The 18,450-nt window shown below is 44.8% G+C and overlaps 1 protein-coding gene across 1 annotated transcript in view; it reads right to left on the bottom strand.

Annotated features, from left to right (window-relative positions):
• Positions 1–17,158, bottom strand: part of LOC125949735 (gonadotropin-releasing hormone receptor) — a 36,582-nt gene extending 19,424 nt beyond the window's left edge. Inside the window, exons 1-3 of the mRNA XM_049677054.1 lie at positions 15,714–17,158; positions 15,555–15,625; positions 2,271–3,198 (exon numbers count right to left, since the gene is read on the bottom strand). Of these exons, the coding sequence (XP_049533011.1) occupies positions 2,271–3,173 (903 nt within the window). The 5' untranslated portion in view covers positions 3,174–3,198; positions 15,555–15,625; positions 15,714–17,158. The remainder of the gene's footprint in view (positions 1–2,270; positions 3,199–15,554; positions 15,626–15,713) is intronic.
• Positions 17,159–18,450: the final 1,292 nt, after the last annotated feature.

Below are 18,450 nucleotides of genomic sequence, written 5' to 3'. Positions count from 1 at the left end.
TGCCTTCGGAAATTTGAAAAAACTGTTCAAAGGATTCAAAGGAACTTTTTAAACTGAAAGTGACACTTCTAAACATTTGCCGAAACTACTCTACATTGAATGAACGATCTTTTGATGTTCCATTACTTTCTTGAGCATTAGAGTACCTAAACGTTGCTACAGTTTGCTCTTTGGTTGAAAAAATATATATAAAAATCGGGTAATTGAGCGAGCTAAATCCGTGTCTATCTGGTTCATGGTCTCAGGAGACGAATGCGATGAAGATATAGAAGCTCATGTCACTGAGACATGACATGACATGGAACCATGACATGAGCATCTCAATTAATACGTTCAAAACTACATCTCTGAGCAATCTGCTACCGATGCATCTGCTGTGCATATTGTTCATGGTTAATTGTATTACAGTAATCCTCGTTCGCCCAAACTTTGCAATGTTGTATTCGAATTTCGTCGCACTAGAACGTGACGTACAGAACGTGGGTGCCAGTAGAAAACGAAAACAGTAAATTAAAGCAGCGTACCGCCACCAAGCATACAGCATCGAAAAAGATTGATGATGGGAAACCACAAAATTCAATTTCATTCAAATGTCACATACCATGGTAAGGGATAGCGGCGGGCGTTGTGCGTTGTGCGTTTCGATATAACATAATAAACACATTCTCTGCTTTATCTCTCGCCAGCAGAACCCGATAAAAACCGGTATTGAATGATGAATCGATACCGCGGCAGCCGAATTGCACCGTTGTCAGTACCGATTTCATCCATCGGTACGGTGAGAGGTAACCAGGGGTGCGGTAACCAGGATATGAAGTGCGGTGCCACTGGTAAATTAGAGCGATATTGGTGAATACAGTTCGTTGGAAAATTTCCTTTCCATCGCCAGCAGCGAGCAGTGATGCAGCAGCGAAATGGAACGCTTGAAAGGAGCTGCTAACGATTGGGCAGATCATAATGGCACTAATTGACTCTTCGAAGCGCTAGGTGTCAGTGGCGGATCACGTTGGGATGGTAAGCCTATCGCCCATAATCGCGGTGCACTCGGCCGAGCATGGGCATGGTGAATTGTGCGGAGTTCGTCCGAACTCCGATTTATGGATGAGCTGATTTTCGAAACGAACAAGCGTGGTAACAAAAATCTTATGCCAGAGCCACTCGACGGCATTCTCTTGATCTGAATGATTTATTTGGTTCGGTTTTAATATTTCGAAAAAACATTCCAGATCAAGACTGCTGATGTCATTAGCGAGCGGTCGGGATTGATTCGAAACCGTCGAGACCATTTCATTAGGCCAACAAGCCCCTCATTCCGGAGCTCTATTTCGGAAGCAGCAACCGAGCCTGGGTTGATTTAGATTCGAAAAGGTATGGCGCTATAATGATTGGGCTTAATGACATGCGGGTCGTCATCTGCGGCTACCGCGATTAACGTGGCGGAACGACCAAGGAATAATTGGAGCCCACCATCACCATCTTTCACGGCCTAATCCATCGCTACTTCCACCGGGTGGGCTATCAGTGGCCGCACATCTCTTGATTCACTTGACGGACAGCTGAGGTGCCAAGGGCAATCTGCGAAATGAAGGGCGTCTCAGCAGACGGAGTTGCGATGTTGAATGTCGATCGCGTTGCGAAGGTGAATGATTTTGCGTTTCAAAGGCACATCATCGTTCGTCCAGGGCAGATCCCGAACAGCCAAACTACACTATTGGATCTGATACTTTGGTCTAATTGAAAGTTCACTGAAATGTATCATTCCGCCAGATGCTAATGAGACGGACGCGCAATGATGGTTCCTGTTCGCATGAAGAGCGCCCGGCCTGGCCACAAGAAGCTCCTACGTGCTCTGTTTCCACGATGAACCAAAATATGGTAAGTTGTTTGGTGGGAAATGGAGGCGCGCATAGGAGTGGGACAACCATCCCTGTGTAAACAATGTGGCAACCAGACGGGGGGTCGCAAAGTTCTTAATTCAATCACACTGGCGCACTTGTGTCGATGATTGGAATTTCCGCGAAATTTACCGATGTTTGTGCTTTGATTTTTCGCTTCGCGTTGCTCGACATTCCAAGGCGCGCTGGGTGTAGCGGGGATCATTGGTTGCCGGCACGGAGCACGGGAATCGTTAGCTCGTTACGTGCGGCGGACCGTAGAGCCTATCTTCTCTACTTCTACTCGAAACATCGAACTAATTCAATTTATTTAGTAATGTTTAATGACACAAATGGCCATGGACAGGATATGGTCGGACGAGACCGTGTACCTACCTGCGGTGTGCTGAGCAGAAAGGAGAGCAGATAGGCTACGAAGAGAAACCGATGGCAGCGGCGGGCCGTGTTGAGTGACTTCATCGGATATTTGACCGCAACCCAGCGATCCACGCCCACCAGCACCAGCACGTACGTCGATAGGTACAAGCTAAACATCTGGCCAACCTTGAACAGCTTGCAGAAGAGGTTCCCGGCGACCCAGTGGACGGTGTAGTTCCAGGCGGCCTCACCGATGATGCAGAACCACGTCACCAGCACGTCCGCGATGGAAAGATGAAAGATGAGCGAATAGATGGCGCTCCAGTTGTGGCGCGTAACGCGTCTCGATTTGCGGTTCTTCTGGATGTTCCACATGGTAGCGACGTTACCGAGCAGCGACACGATGGCCATCGCCGACAGCACGATCACGCGTATGATACCCGACTTGGACAGGGTTGGCGCGTGATCATAGCAGCTGATATCGGCCATCGACGTGGCGCTGCCGTTCTGTGAGAAGGTAATATTGAGTCGCCGACACTCCTCCATCGATAGAATGGTGGTCCCACCGATGAGATCGCTGGCCAGAGTCGCGAGCTGTACCGCCGAGCCATGCAGCAGAGCCGTCGCCAACGAATCATTGCCCGTCGTTGTGTTGCTTAGGTATACATGTTGCTGTTGCTCTTGCTCCTGTTGCTGCTGCTGCTGCTGCTGCTGCAGGATGTCGGAATGTGAGGTACCGAGGAGCAGCGAGGCGTTACGCAGGAGCGCGTAGGATGCCACTTCCGCTATCCGGAATCCGCCGATGTGGGGCATATTCCCGGCAAACATGTCCGCCATCGCCGTCGCCGTCGCTGTCGTCGTCGTCGTCGCTGCTGTCGTCGTTGTCGTTGTCGATGCATTGCCCAAGATCAGCTCGAGCATGATAGATGCGTGATGCTTGTGATGTCTACGGCGAGACGATGGAAAGAAGAAACCATTAGCACATAATATAATGCGGTGGCGGTGTATAATATCGTTGGAGGAAAATGGTGTGGAAATGATATGCCCAATGAAAGCACAAACACACACAGACACGCACAGAGCCACTGCGCCACTAACGTGTCTGATACTGTTCATTACGAGGCTGTTTGCCACACGAGACGCTCAGTTCGGAACACATTATGCTGTTATTGATGAGCTACTTTTATCTACATCTAATAGCGTCTACTTATAAGAAAATTGGTTTTTGCTGGAAACTACTTACTAGGCGTGTTCATTATGCTACCCCGAAATGTATTTCACTTCAACAAACTAACCGCTTTGGTTTTATCGGCAAGGTCCCTCGAAGCCGTGCTTGGATCATTGTGCGGGTTGAAGCAAACCAATTCTAACAATAATGCACCGCACCGCCATTCCTTTCGCCATAATGTACGTTCTGCAGGTAGCCATTTCGGACCATCCGAAGATGAAAACAAACGATGCACGACTGTAAAGCTTCCTCCATGGCCCACTTTGCATAACAGCTCTCCAGTAGCTCGGCTCTAACTCTACCCAGGAGTGTGGTTAGACAGTTCACCGTGGTTACCCCCGATGAAATTGTATTTTATTTTTCGATTGGCCCCTTGAACAACAGCTTATCCAAGTAACCGCAGATCGGCTGCTCTAATTCTTCCGCTTGAAAAGACGGGACGTTCGTTCCTGGTGCGTGACCGTAGAATCCCGGTAGCAACCAGTCCTATCCCACCAAAACGATTACGTCTATGCTGCAGAGCTACGCCAACAGGGCTATCGTGGAACATAAAAGTGTCAAAAGCAGTCACGTGGTTTTGAGTGGCTTCCAGCATAGCACCGAAGTTTGTTTTTCCACATGTTTTTAATTGCTTACCGACACTCGACATCCAAAGCCATTAAAGCTCGATCCTGAACCTCCGTCAGTCTTAGTCGGTTTGAAAAACAGACGGATTAAACATAATGGTCACAAACACACAACACACATACACGAAAGAACGTCGTATGGGGGTTGTTTCAGAGTGCTGGTGGGTTTGTGGTGCCGCATCCACCCAAATTCCGGATTATCTGTCGATGCGGTCGACCGAGCTCAACGGCACGACACAATCCTTCGCCATTTTTCATTTTTCACAAACGAGCGATATTTTATGGGGCGGTTCTTTGCCACACCTAATAACCCTAATGCAGCGCAACGCACTACCGCGTCAGTAACGGACTTGGTGTGCAGCAGGCGAAGCGTAGACCTTGACTCGGTTGACATTACATTCGGGTTGGAAATCCCAACGTGGAGCACGATGCTTTTTGCTCTTTTCGTCTCTTTGCCAGTTCCGGTTCTGTGACCGGTTTCCTTTTTCAAGTTGCTTTCAAGGGGATGGTTGGGGATGGCTGGAAACACGCAAGTGTCAAACTTCCCACATTTGTGTCGTACTGTAGCCGGGGACCGAAGCGAGCGGAATACGGTTTGTGACGCAAGGGTCTGAATATTATTGCTTGGTCCCTGGTCTGGGTGATAAACAACATGCCCATAAATTAGTGGCACATACCTCCGAGAGGGACCCCGGTCCCGGCACTAGGAAAAAGCCATTTTCCATTTCACATTCGGTGGTTTCCCTTCTCCAGCCAACCGAGTATTCGGTGTTTACTGCGGAAACCACAAAAGAAAAGAGCCAACCCATACGCAGCCAACAGAGGCCGAGCTATCGGCCGTCCAACTTTACGATGATTCCGTTTCATCCCGCGACGCCGAGATTTCATGGGAATCCATCCGGTCGGGGTTCAGGAAGCTTCATGAATGTTTTGTGTTCGCTCGACGGTCATTTATTGGTCCTGGTTGTTTTTTGTTGTTGTGTGTTTCATTTCTCTCTCTCTCTCTCACACACACACACACACACACACGCATACATCGCATGTTACATTAGCATAATGCAGGCTCCCTAAAGTTAGGCCTCGATCTGGTTTTCCAGAGGAACGATCCCCTTCGAACATCATACGGATCAACGAAGCGATGCGGAAGTCGAAAAGAAAGTGAGAGAGAGAGAGAGAGAGAGAGAGAGAGAGAGAGAGAGAGAGAAAGAGAGAGAAGCGGATAGAACTTTGACTCCAGAATTTTCCAGCATGCCGCACAATCTTTTTCGGTTTGGGACGGTGTTTTCTTTTGTAGTTTTCCGGTGGTTTCTTTTGAACCTTTGGGAGAGTTTTCGCTTCCGTTCGATGCCTTTTGTAGCGTAACCAGGGGGCAGTGGTTTGCCCCGTCCTAGGTATCATTCACTATAAATAACTCATCCTCAATGCCAAACCAATGAAAATGTGAATGGTATTCGGTTTTTCCATCATTACCGCCGGGCCAGAACGACCCTTGTTATGGAAGATTGCCCGGCACAGCGACGGCACCGGGGTATCTGACTACAATGCGTATTAATTCCACCTTATCGATACGGCCTTATCATCCGATATCTGTTAGATAAATACAACTTCATTTTGAGGTTGGGCGCTCAGATTGCGCGGCCTCTGCTTCCAGGGATCACTAGTCAAAGAGGGGTTTTCCGAATCCTAGCAATACCTAGTCCAGCCCGTGGCACTACGGTATTGCTTACATCTAGCAGGCCATGGTCATGGCTGGATCGTGAGATTCCTATCACTGGCCATATCGGGGGACGCCACACGTCGACGATGCAAGGAATTGACATTTCAATCTAATTCCATTAGAGCTGGTCCCTGACAGGTCGTATAGGGATTGCGGGGAAATCGTGCGTCCGGTATCGTCATGAACATAGCTCCGTTGCCCCCGCTTTCATCTAGGATCCTGTGTGTGTGTGAGTGTCTGACACGGCGCGCTTAGCAACAGACGACGTATCTACTGTGTTACAGGTGTTGCTGACAGTTGGACGAATGCTTATTTCGGGATAAGTATCGCTCTGCGTACATACAAACTTTTTCACTATTCGTCAGGAATGATGACCGGAGGTGTACCGCAGTCGTTTCTATTTTGGACTTGGCATATCCCCTTGGGTGCTTTTAAGATCCCACATTTTTCTTGCAAGCTAACGGTGGGTTCAGATAAATTTAAATATTTGATCGAGCGAGGTTTTATGTTTTCCGCATTATGACATGATAGCTGTTCTTTATGCCCATTAGATTGATTCATTCCGATGAGTAGATCGCCACTTAGCGTGACAGAAATCTTTCGAATTTAAAGCTGGAGATTTAATTCCTGCTTCAACGGTTGGAAATATAACATTTTCCGTAATATTGTACAAAAAGGATTTTAAAAAGTTTAAATCAATGTTGTACGATGCGCTTGTAATCGCATATTCATAATTGCTATCGTTATATGTTAAACTGCAAAAATTTCGACACATGACCGGAATGTTAATATAAAACCTCCGTTGCCTTCAAGAGATATTCGAAAAACCTTGAAACATTAAGAATACATAACAATAAAAATAACTTTTCACTAGAAACCATGCATTACAATTAATTTCTATTCAGACTGAGCTGACCGCAAAAGTGATGCACTGCATCATGGTGTCAGGCAGTATATCACAACATCAATCAGCTAGGTTTGGGCTTAATTTTATCTTTGCTTGATCTTACTCTTACCCTCTTTTCGAGCGTCTGCTACACCTTCAAAATAAGCCAGTGATATCAACGACATAACGTCCGCAAACATAATCCAGACGAAAGGTTATGAAACCATCCACTGAACACTTTGTCACCGAGATTAATTGTTTCCAAGAAAAGGTATTTCCTAAGCATAATGGTACAACAGAGAAACGGTGCTTGAGCGTGCTCGTGTGCAAGTTTGTGTTTCTTAGCTTTACCTATATTGCCTAATGGTACCGCGCCGCTAGTCTCTTTGGGCGGTCCGTAGCAGAGCAGCGGATGCTGCTCGAATGGTGCATGCTTGTAAAACATTTTTATTGCTTCTATTTTGAGCGTTTCAATTCGTAAAGCGAACACAAACCTGGCGAATCTGGATAGCACGCTGGAATGTGGATTCTTTTGGTGGGAAATGTTCGTAATGAGCTTTTTTTATTTGTTGGTTCATTTTGCGATTTTCGGGAAACAACAGTAAGAAGATCTTTACAATAAGTGGGGCCTATTTTTGGCAATGGGGCGAAGCAGAGCACGATTCGTTCCACCTGCTCAAGAGTGTGATTATCTCTTGCTCTGCCTATGCGAAAATAGCGACAGTGGGAAGGCGCGCACCTTATACTCTTGACAACTGATTGCAATGCGTTCTTTACTAACAACTTGGATCTACAGCATTGCAAACCAAGCTAACTGTTTTTTTCATTGAATAGAAACGGGATTTTTTATATTCCAGTCCATCGCCCAAGGCCTATATCAAAGGTAGTCTTCTGCAAGGAACTATCGTTACGGCGGCACCTTTTGGTAACTACAGACCGTGCCTTCCGAGCCAAATTTCCCGGATTCTGGCAAGCCCCGCAAGGTCAACGCTTTCGTTCTGGCTTCGTAGTTGATGAAGCGTGTAGCCTATAGTTACTTCATCACGCGCATTTTTTGTGTTCGAATGGAGCCGACCACTAAAAAGCCATCCACCGCCAACCGCTGGAAGAAATTAAGCTACAACAGGCGTACGGCCGGGAATGAGCGGTTGGAAGAAGAAAAAAAAAAAACAAAAACGGCAATTAACCGAATTCTCCACACGACCTTACTGCCCGCAGACTTGCTTCTTGCGGCCGCTGAACATGTAAAGAGTGTAGGTTTTGTTTAATATGCCTGCCCGGGAGCTACAGCAGCCAGCCCATTAGCAGGTGCGCCTTGTGATGTGATAAAACTAGGAAGCCGAAAAGAGAAGGACTGCGACTTTTGCCTCGCGGACAAGACCGAGATGCTGTGAGGCCCCTTGCGAACCAGTGTGACAGTGTTACTTTTGGACTTTAATGACCAGCACAGATGAAGTACGGATTGGACGATAAGTGCGATCGTAATGATGCGAGTGGCGGCAGAAGAAGATTCTAATGAATCGTCCAACCACGACACCTGTATTGCTGCAAGCGGTAAGTAATTGAGGGGATTCCCAAACCATCTGCCAATTTTACCCTCGAGAGTTCAAAACACTTTGATAACATCCATGTAACACACGATATAGTTGAAATATTCATTAAAGCACCTCAATGACGAATTTTGGATATTTCGGCACGAAATATTTCGTCGGAAAGAACTGTTAGTGCTGAAGAAATTCTTAAAATCTTTACGCCAAACATTAACAAAAATAAGAATTAAAAAAAAATGCATGCTTCAAAAATATTCAGAATCACCTAAATTGGAATAGCAGCTCATGGAATTATGATAGAGATTAAGAAGATAAAAAAAGAAAAGCAAACTCTTTTGGTTAGTAAAAATCAACACCGTGAGCCTAAACATCCTCATTTCGTTTTGTTTCGAACTTTGGGTTAGTTTTATTGAAACAATATATGGTATAAATATATAATAAAACATATACGAAAAGGGTGCTTCAGATCTAAATCAAGAATGTCACGATGTTAATTCAAATAAAACTCTTTCCATTAAATGAACAAGCAAATGGTTATATGGCTATAAAGTGAACATTCAAGTATCAAACCATACTCTCTTACAGTGAAATATGCGAACCATAAGACACAAACCGAGTGCCCAAGAGCACCGAAAAGGTGTTCTAATCTATACCTTTTCAGTTGAAATCACACCGCAGCATCGATTGTACCATCGATCGTACTAAGACAACATCATTTCCTTCCCGGCTGACGTTGGCTTCCTGTTAATTTTGACACCGCCTTTCCCTCGAGAATACTGGCAACCTTTTCTAACGGAAGGAATTGTTCACAGGGTACGTTCCCAGAATCCTAACCCACGGTTATCCGCTTGTTTGCTTAACAGCGTCTGGTTTGATGTTGTTGGTATCTCTATTGCTTTACGGTTCGGTGCCTTCAGCCTGGCTGCTCGGTAGATAAATCGGCAGATTCGGAAAAATCGGAAAACGCCCGTACGATGTTCGGTTCGCTGAAGTTGAAAAGAGGATAATGCAAACGCACATTTAGCCAAGCACATTGAGCTACAACCGCTCGAGTGTGGTTGTACGTCGAGCTGGTGTGTGATGCCGCAAGTGATTGGACCTTTGATTCGGTTACCACGTTATTGTCATAAAAATCATATTTATTCATGTTTCCAGCAAATTGATCCATTCTTCGTTACCCCCCCCCCCCCCCCCCCGCTCCACTGGGCCCTGCTTGGTGAGCATGCTTTCATGCGCGTCAGAGTAAAGTATGTTGTTGATATTGTTGTCGCTTCACGCCCTTCGCAGTGCCGTTTTTGCACGCCATTGCCATGCTATGTGGAAAGGTAATTCAAAGCACTTCTAACCACGTTCGATCCCGAAAACAAACATGGAACCACCACCAATTCCATTCAGCTCGATAGATCCTCAATACGCTGTCCATGGACGTGCCGAATGAATGGAAGCTGTTCGCTGTCCAGGTCCGTACCCGATTCCGGTGGCTGATATCGTTCCCGCAGAGAGCTCCTGATGATAGATGATCTGTCACGTATGTATCAGTGATTGCTTTGCCTTGCTATAGCATGACATGGCACCCACTCTCAAAGGATAGCCTACGTTCGATTGATTGATTTTTTGCTCTCTATCAGTGGGGACTTCAGCACACCGAAAAAGAACCAGTCACGGGAACGTCACCGACGGTTGAACGCGTCATCGGGAAAACTTTTCTTTTTCGCAAATGGGACTACGGAAGGTTTGATGTGGGTTCTTTCAATCTGGCAGCAATACGTTGTTGCTATTACTACCCTACTACAACTACCGCCGTAGCTGATTGGTGGTATTGCTTGTGGTTTTTCTGCATCCATTTTGATCTGACCTTTTTCCTCCTTCCGTCAAGCACCGAGCTGACTAAACCGATGTTTGTCGATTCATAATTGGGCCCGACAGTCTGCCGCCTTGGACCGTTGTAGCGTTTGTGGCACTACAACAGCATGATAACCCATCGTGGTACGTGCCCACGATATGGAGACGATCACGGAAACATTGTTTCGCTAAAAGGGTTTTCCATTTATGTAACGTGCTGGAAACGAGAGGCCCCAACGAAGGTCTCGCAGCGGCCATTGATGATCCCGCGTGTCACCGTTTTACTCGTCCCGTGCCTGACAGTGGAGGGTCGATCCTTCCGAGAAAGCGAAGCAAGACGTTGTTTAGGTATAGTTACTTCGTGCGTTCACCGACCATCAGGAAGTACAATCCAGAGCCTGTCCGTGGTGTACACGACGGGGTGATTCTTCAATCCCTGAATCGTTCGGCCGGAATTATATAAATCTAACCGGTAGTTTGGAAGTCGTTCTCTGTTGGAATGATCTTTGAATCACAAGGAATAACGAGATGAGATTCCTTTCTTCTTGTAAATTAAATTATTTGCTTTTGTTTCCAATTTATCGCAACTGTTATGGATGTTTCTCTTTGTGCGCGCTTCAGTATCTTTACCACTTTTTGCTATTGCACTTTCATGTGTTCATTGTATATTATATCATTATATTCCAATTGTAATTTCCACGAACCTTTCTCTTTTTGATCACGTTAAGAAACAATGCTGTTTATGGTTCTACCATATGACGCTCTAGCATTCCATAGCTGGCGCAGTATTTTCTTAGAATATCATAGTGGTTGGTTTGATCCTTTCGATAGATTCAATTCCTTACCCGAGTTTTTAATAGTCGTGTCCTCTTGATGCATAAATAAGCCACAGGTCTATGGATATGATGGCATTGTTAAATATTCCATTAACTCGCATATGAGACCATCGATGTCGAGATGACAAAAAAAGGAAACGTTTCCAAGGGCCAACATGTCCGATTCAAATTAGAAATACTCTACAGCCGGTTGGTAGTGCATCTTCCAAGTTGTAGTCCACCACCACTACATTACGCCAATGAAACGCATCCTTTAAGCCGAATGCAAATCGATGTGACGTCCTACAATCATCGTGAATCCTTCTCGAAGCGACCACTACCAGTACGGCAGCTAGTACGGACAACTGAGAAAACGTAAATTAACAATCGAACACAGTTGTTGAATATTGATAGAAAAATTTTGCAAATCCGAACAGATGAAGATGAGGAACGTAGTGGGTACCAATAATCTAGGGCGTTGGTTGAGAGCGTTGGCATCGATAGGAAGGAGAGATCAATGCACCGAACATAATCACCAGGAAAATACATTACGAATGCCGATCCGTTGATCTGTGTTTTGAGCTCTAGTGCTTCGGTTACCCTATACATTGCACCGTCGGTCGTTCACACATCGCACTCAAAGTAAGTAAATGCTATGTAAAATGGCGGACGAAGTGGATTAAAAATCGTTTTAGATTTCCATCGATGGCGAGTAGCCAATTGGCCTAGCGCTTCCCGAGAATGTGTCGATTGGCGTGACCATGGAAGGCTGTGTGCCGGACCCACGGAGTGGTGATACGGAATTTTAAACAGCTGCTGCTACCTCCCGCATAGTCAAACACTTTTCTAGGCACTATACAAGACGGCGATGTGGGAGAATGCGAATGCGGTTCATTGTGTACCAGCGCTGGGAGTCACTTGGATTGTAAAACCCGAACGCTGCGGAACTCGATGGCACGTTGGTGCGACGCAAAGTTCAAGCGCTCGAGCGGCAGTCAAGCAGTAGGGCCGTCCGGCCAACCGGGTGTTGTTTGTTTTTCTGCTCAATTTGAGCTAATCTGGAGTAGTAGCTTACGCTTAATGCATTTGTAATTCGTGAAATGCTATTTGTCTTGTCCTCCGTCTCCCGGTGTTGCTGGAGCCATATGCGACACGCGACATGAGTGCGGAAGCCTTGACACTAAGGGTACACGGTGATGGGCAACATGAGGTAACTCCGATGAGGTAATGGCCAAAGTGAATGATTTTACTTTTTGTCCCCAATCGCACGCTCGGTGCCCGGCATCGGTGAAGTCGAAACGAGAGACAGTCCTCGTCGGTACACGAACGAACAGGAAGCGCTCGTGGCCCGATGGTTGTTTGCCATCTCGTTCGTTGGAACATTTGCATTTCTAGGTGTTCCATTATGTGACGCGATTATGCTCCAGCGTGTTGTGCTCGGTTTAAACACTCAGATTTGTAAAAAACTGTTTTGGGGAGCATTTTGGCTTAAAAATAACGAGGAATGCAATTAAAATCTGTTTCATGGAGATCTGTTGGTGGTTGCTGGTGAGATAATGAGGATTGTTATTCAAAATCGCTGACGAATGATAATGATTTCAACATCAAAAGTGCCTTGTGGTGGAATCGAAATCCGTATTCACTCGAGTAAGCAGAGTGAATGATCGAATATATCGAGAGGTATAGCGACAGCGTCCAGCTATTCCAAGTCGCCGGTCGGCCAATCTTTCACAGATGCTCTCGAACATAAAAAAACACCTAACGATAGACGACTAAGCGGTTTATCTGCTTCTCCATTGATCGTCCACATCCGTATGCTGAGGCGTGACGAATGAGAATGCTTGGAAATGGATCAGTCATCAAAGGAAGGCGTAAAGCAATAGAGCATAGATTCACGGTTATGAACATCAAAGGCGTGTTAATAACATAGAAGATTCTTCCTCAATGGAGCACACCACTTTTGTATTGATCGTTGCATAAATGAAATGAAACTCATAACAATCGACGTCCGATGGTGCGTTTGGCAATTACCACCTATTCAAATCGGGCCAATTGATCATTATCCAGACAGAGGGAAAGCGGGCGACAGTGTTGTGATCAAGCGAATTGTGATTCATTCGCGAAAAGTTCCTCTGCTGGCCATTTAACATGTTTGTGAGCGATGAGAGTTAGCGCACCGCTTGAATTCTGCTGGTGGCACTGCATTCAAACATCTATTATTTACTTTTCGTACAACCTGGAAAAACTCACCCAGAGAATGTCATATCGATTGATTCAATCTGTAATTATTTATGGTTTGTGAGAAAACTACAGCTGCTAACAGTGGAGCTGTAAATCACATGAGGAATGCAGTCACATTGAAACAATCTGAGAGGTGGATTCAGCCACGGAAAATTGCTTTTACTTATTTACCACATTGTTTATCGCACGGAGAAGTAAGTCTTAACGACTTACACAGATCTTCTCTTACGACAGATTCGTCGTAGATTTAAGATAATTACTTCATACCAAGAAGGCATGCCGCGAAACAAGATCCCTAGTTGTTTACAATTCTTCACCAATCATCCTGGTTTCGTCGAAGATCCTTGTCTACGATATGGTTGGTTAGCAGTTGAGTGAAAGTGTAAATAAGCAAGAAAATCATCTTAGTACGGGTAGGACTCAACCAACGCACAACATTCTGTGGGCACACCCTTTTAATCCTGTCGTTAGTGCTTGTTTGTGCAACTCTTATACTATTGATTGACCGATGAAAGTAGATGGCAACAGACTGACTGTGAATACCAACGACGGGTACTCGGTGTAAACAAGGTCAGCTTCGTTGATTAGATAAACATCAAACAGCAACCTCCAACAAGAAAAGGATCTAATTGAAACTCTTTCTAGCGATATCGTTGCGTTTAAGGTCATCCGCCTCAGTTTTGTTTTCGTTTTGTTGGAAGCTTACAAATCCCTGATGCTAACCGACTTAAACGAAACGCCACTCTGCCAAGACTCGCGTTTGCAATAGTACGCAACAAACCACCGCACGATAGACTTTAGCTTTCGTGTTGAGCGCTTGACATGAGCCACACCACGCCACTGCTGCACTTGCACTTTGGAGGTTATCGTTATAACAATCATTTCAAACGCACACAAACGGTTGGCCACTTCAGTTCGTTCTACCCTCAGCAGAGGAAATAAGGCAGGAAAAAATGGCTTAGGCAGGGTTGTTGCCCAGTGGCAATGTGTGGAGTGAGAGAGCAACGTTAAACAATAGAACACAACATTGAGCGTGCGATCGAATACATAATTTGCTCTCACCTATCGAGTGGGGTATTTGTATTTTTTCCATTAGTTGTTGTTCTTCTCAAACAGATAATAGTAAATCAAATAGGGTAAATTAGAACCGTAGGCTCTATGGTGAGTGGTAGGAGTATATTTAACCTGACATTTTTTCCTACTAACCCACATGACTAGAGCTGTGGCGGCCGCGGCATGGTTTCCAAATTGCTTCATTAATCATCGACATCCAACGAGAGGATGACAATGAAAACGATGGTCATACGCCTACCATGCCATATAATGCATAGTGCACGTCTCTTGAGGTGCTTACTATCCGCAACATAGGATAGAGGTCTCTTGAATATTTCAATCGATTCTCACGCAAAATTACCAACAATAATTAGCGAGAAACAGTTGACTGGCAGGCTTAATTAGCGGCAAATTCATCTAACATTCGTCCGGTAATTTCACTTAGGAGGTTACCCCCAAAACTCAATGAGTGAAGAGCAGGATTGGGATTAGATTGAAAGTTAATCAATATTTAGAGGACACATAATGGTTTTTGGTTTCTCTAACAAACGCAATGACTTGCTAATGTGTGCAGATAACAAAGGAAGGGTGAACAGTGCGAGGTTAAATCGTTAGGGTAGATTGGGAGGCTGTATATGATCTGGATCATTTTCTCATATGCTGGATCAATGTAAAGACTGGCGAATGGCTTTGTATTATTTTAAAGTACTTTCTACATGATAGTCTTAAGTACTACAAACAATAAATATTAGCTAACGAATTTTACCAGCATCAATTTTTTGGTTATCTAAGTGCATGATATCTAATTTCATTTCACTTTAACTTTTCGGTGCAGAAAAGTTAGCTAGGTTCATAGCGTTCCAAATCATAACACGTACATTTGTCTCAAAATTAATAATCAATGATTGTTAATACATACGATATTATTGATTTTCGTGCGATCTGAAAATTGAAAAAAACTGAAGAAAATGATGCAAATGAAGAAAGTAATCATTACATTACTGTTTTTTTACAAACTTAAGCAGCCATAGGCATATGGATTACTTCGATTGTTTTAGGTTTTAGTGTGGTGAAATGACGTAAATCAAATTTATAACTTTAATTTTACTCTCCGTAAAGCTTTGCCCTCAATGAAAATATTATTTCAAATATTTTATTTTGAAAACTAATTCTAATTATCCGTTCAGTCGTTCAACACGCCTCAGAACAAAAACAATATTTAACTGTTTTCGGGTTCGTTGTTTGCTACATATTTTTCGGTTAGTAAATGTAGATGAATCTCTACGAAACAAATTAAATTGGGGCAGAAAATTCGACTCAAATTTCTCATATCGTCGTACGTACCTCGAAGACGTAGACAAGCGTTAAGTGCCGCCCGTAGCTTCTAATTACCAATCCATTTGCTGGACGATGTTCTATTTAGCAAAGACCGACGACCACATCAATAAGGTTACTGAAGGGGTTATTGCGATTTAAAAATGATCAAAAACCGAATCACCTTACCATTACCAACACAACGAATTCACTGAAACCGATGCACATAAACGCAAAAATTGCGCATAAATTACACACAAAGTAACGTAAACGATGCAATCATCCCCCGGAATCTCCTCTAAATACACGCTCTTGGCCTCTTTTGGGTTGATTAAATAATTTTCCTTCGCTGATCTTCTCCTCTCACTGATCACTTTCACTTCCAACAGCAGCACCAAACCCAGCAACGGCTAGACTGCGGTCACAATTTTACCGTGTTTCGTAATTTATGCTCTCAACTATCGTGCCCATGAACCTCCGCTGTCCCACACGCCCGACAGCAATCGACAGTGGTTTCAGAATATTTACCCCCGAAGAGCGCTTCAATTAGCATAATTCAGCTCTTCAACTCGTGGCAAACTTATACTCCACATACACACACTCGTCTCACACACGCGTATAGAAGCTCTAATAACAATCAACAGGCGACGATAGCAAATCGTCGTTTATATGAAACCCACTTGGGACAAATTCTCCTTCTCCGTTACACGCTGACCACGACGATACTGGGTTACACCGATTGAAGATTTATGAGACTGAAGATGGCAGAACGAGTAGATGATTTTCAATAACCACTTCACCCGGGATCATACTCTCGAATGGCATCCAACTTATAAACTCCCAGTGGTAGATGCTGCACATGCGACTTGTACCGTCGCGACGTTGTCGTTGACTGCGTTCTTAATCTTCCGCTTTCGTCAACCTGTGCCACACTGAACACAACACCGTTCACGAATCATTTAAATCCATTTGCTTCACCTCTTTCGTCACATCCCACCGCACCGTGCCTACGGATAAAGGCCGCGTGGCACTGATGTATTCAACGGGATTGATAAATCGACAATGCATCAACGAGATCAAAGCATCCGCGCAAAGCACACTACACTTCACGAACAGAATATTCACGGCACAAAATACACACGAATAGCAGAATCAACGGTCGTATTAGCACGGTAGCATTTTTCATGCCTGCTGCATCCATTCTTCAATTTATCCTAACTAATCCTCCTTTTCGTTGGATTAAATTGACAAGAGATTAGGACTGGAACACTCGCAAACTTGATTATTTTTCCATTTTGCTCGTCTGGAGATTATAGACCACGTCACAACCTTCCCAGTTGGCCACCGAATCACTTGTGGCGTCTTACGCGTTCTTTCAAAAAGGAAGACTCATCACGCAGCACAACAGATCACGCGAAGCGTTCATACCGGCATTTGAATGTTTACTGAGAGCTGGTGCGAGAGATCTGGCAGACGCGAGTGCCGTCTACTTAGTTCCACCAGCTACGCTACTTAGTGCTGGCGAGTACGCGCGAAAACCGAAACCGAGCCGACCGAAGCATACTGCTCGATTCTATCCGTGGAACATGATGGGCAAAGCAAAACATGCAACATGTTATCGTTGCGCTCTTGCTGAAGTTCATGCTTTGGTGGAAACAATTTGTTATGGATTTTGGACTCACTAATGCGTTGTGGCGAATACCATTGAATTGCAAGAACATTTTAATACGCTCTGCTGTATGCTAACATGTTTTTATGCTGAAGCTTTCTTAAAAACCGAAGGTTTCCGAGCGCGGTCTCCTCGGAAAACTGCTCGACTCGATCGGCATGTGTATTCGCTCGCCACGTGTTTCGTAAGAAAGGGTGATGTTAAAGCACAATCCACCAGCGTGCTGGGAAAACGATGAAAGGTAAAAGGAAAATCGGATTTTTGAAGCGAGGGGACATTTCAATGTCCCTTGCGAGGATGCGAGTTAAAAAAGGAAGCTTTTCGACCGTTTTTTCCCCTTCAATGTTGTTGAAAATGATGATGGATGAAGCGTTGATAAATAAGGAAAATTGACTCCAAAGTAAAATAGTGACCTGAAAGAGGATCATTCAGTGAACCGATGGAATCAATTAGGATTGAGAGATTGATCCAATGGAGCATGAGATATTATAAGACCTAGTCCAAGGACAGGGCTAGAACGCTCAACAATTTGACACGTAGGAAGGCGTGAAAGGGAAAGCCTGAAAGTGGCATCGAATGAAACCCCGCTTTTCGGACCTTCCGGAGTAGTTGTGCGGACAAAATAAAAACCGTCACAAACGAGATTGACTCTAATCCGATTAGTATGACGGCCTAGCAACGCGAACGAGTTTTGGCCACAGACCATCTGTCTCCTTAGCATGGCTCACCCCGATCTCTACACGAAGGCATCATTTGAATGTGCCAGATTAAACTCCAACCATTGTCTCCTTTTCACACTTTCCTCTCCTTTGCTTCGGCCTTGGATACCATGATGACAAGGGAGCGTGTCTGCAATTCGGCCATCCCTTAACAACCATTTAAGTTCTATTGATGGCTCGTTCTCCATTACAAGAAGGAAAACTTACGACAGATGCTTATGAATGGTGGAGCAGAAGCGGCGAAAACAGGCGGAGTCCTTACGCACGAGCTAGAAGCAACTCGCGCAACATTACTATTCGGCACGTGTCGCGACGGCACACGTTTCTTGTATGTGCATTCGTTACGATGAGTGGCCCATTAAGGAGGTTGCGACTGGTTCATTGATTTTATCGATTAACAGGAGTGGATTGCTCAAATTTGCGCCAATATTCTAATGGCATATCGAAATGCCTTCCGGCACGCCCTATTACAGGCAACGTGATGCGAATCGTGATGGTATCCGAAATAATGTGCACCGTTGACAGCATGAGAGTGATC

The sequence above is a fragment of the Anopheles darlingi genome, chromosome 2, assembly GCF_943734745.1.
Source record: "Anopheles darlingi chromosome 2, idAnoDarlMG_H_01, whole genome shotgun sequence".
Lineage (NCBI taxonomy): Eukaryota > Metazoa > Arthropoda > Insecta > Diptera > Culicidae > Anopheles > Anopheles darlingi.
The sequence above is the reverse complement of the archived record's forward strand: the minus strand, read 5'-3'. Positions and strand labels throughout refer to the sequence as shown.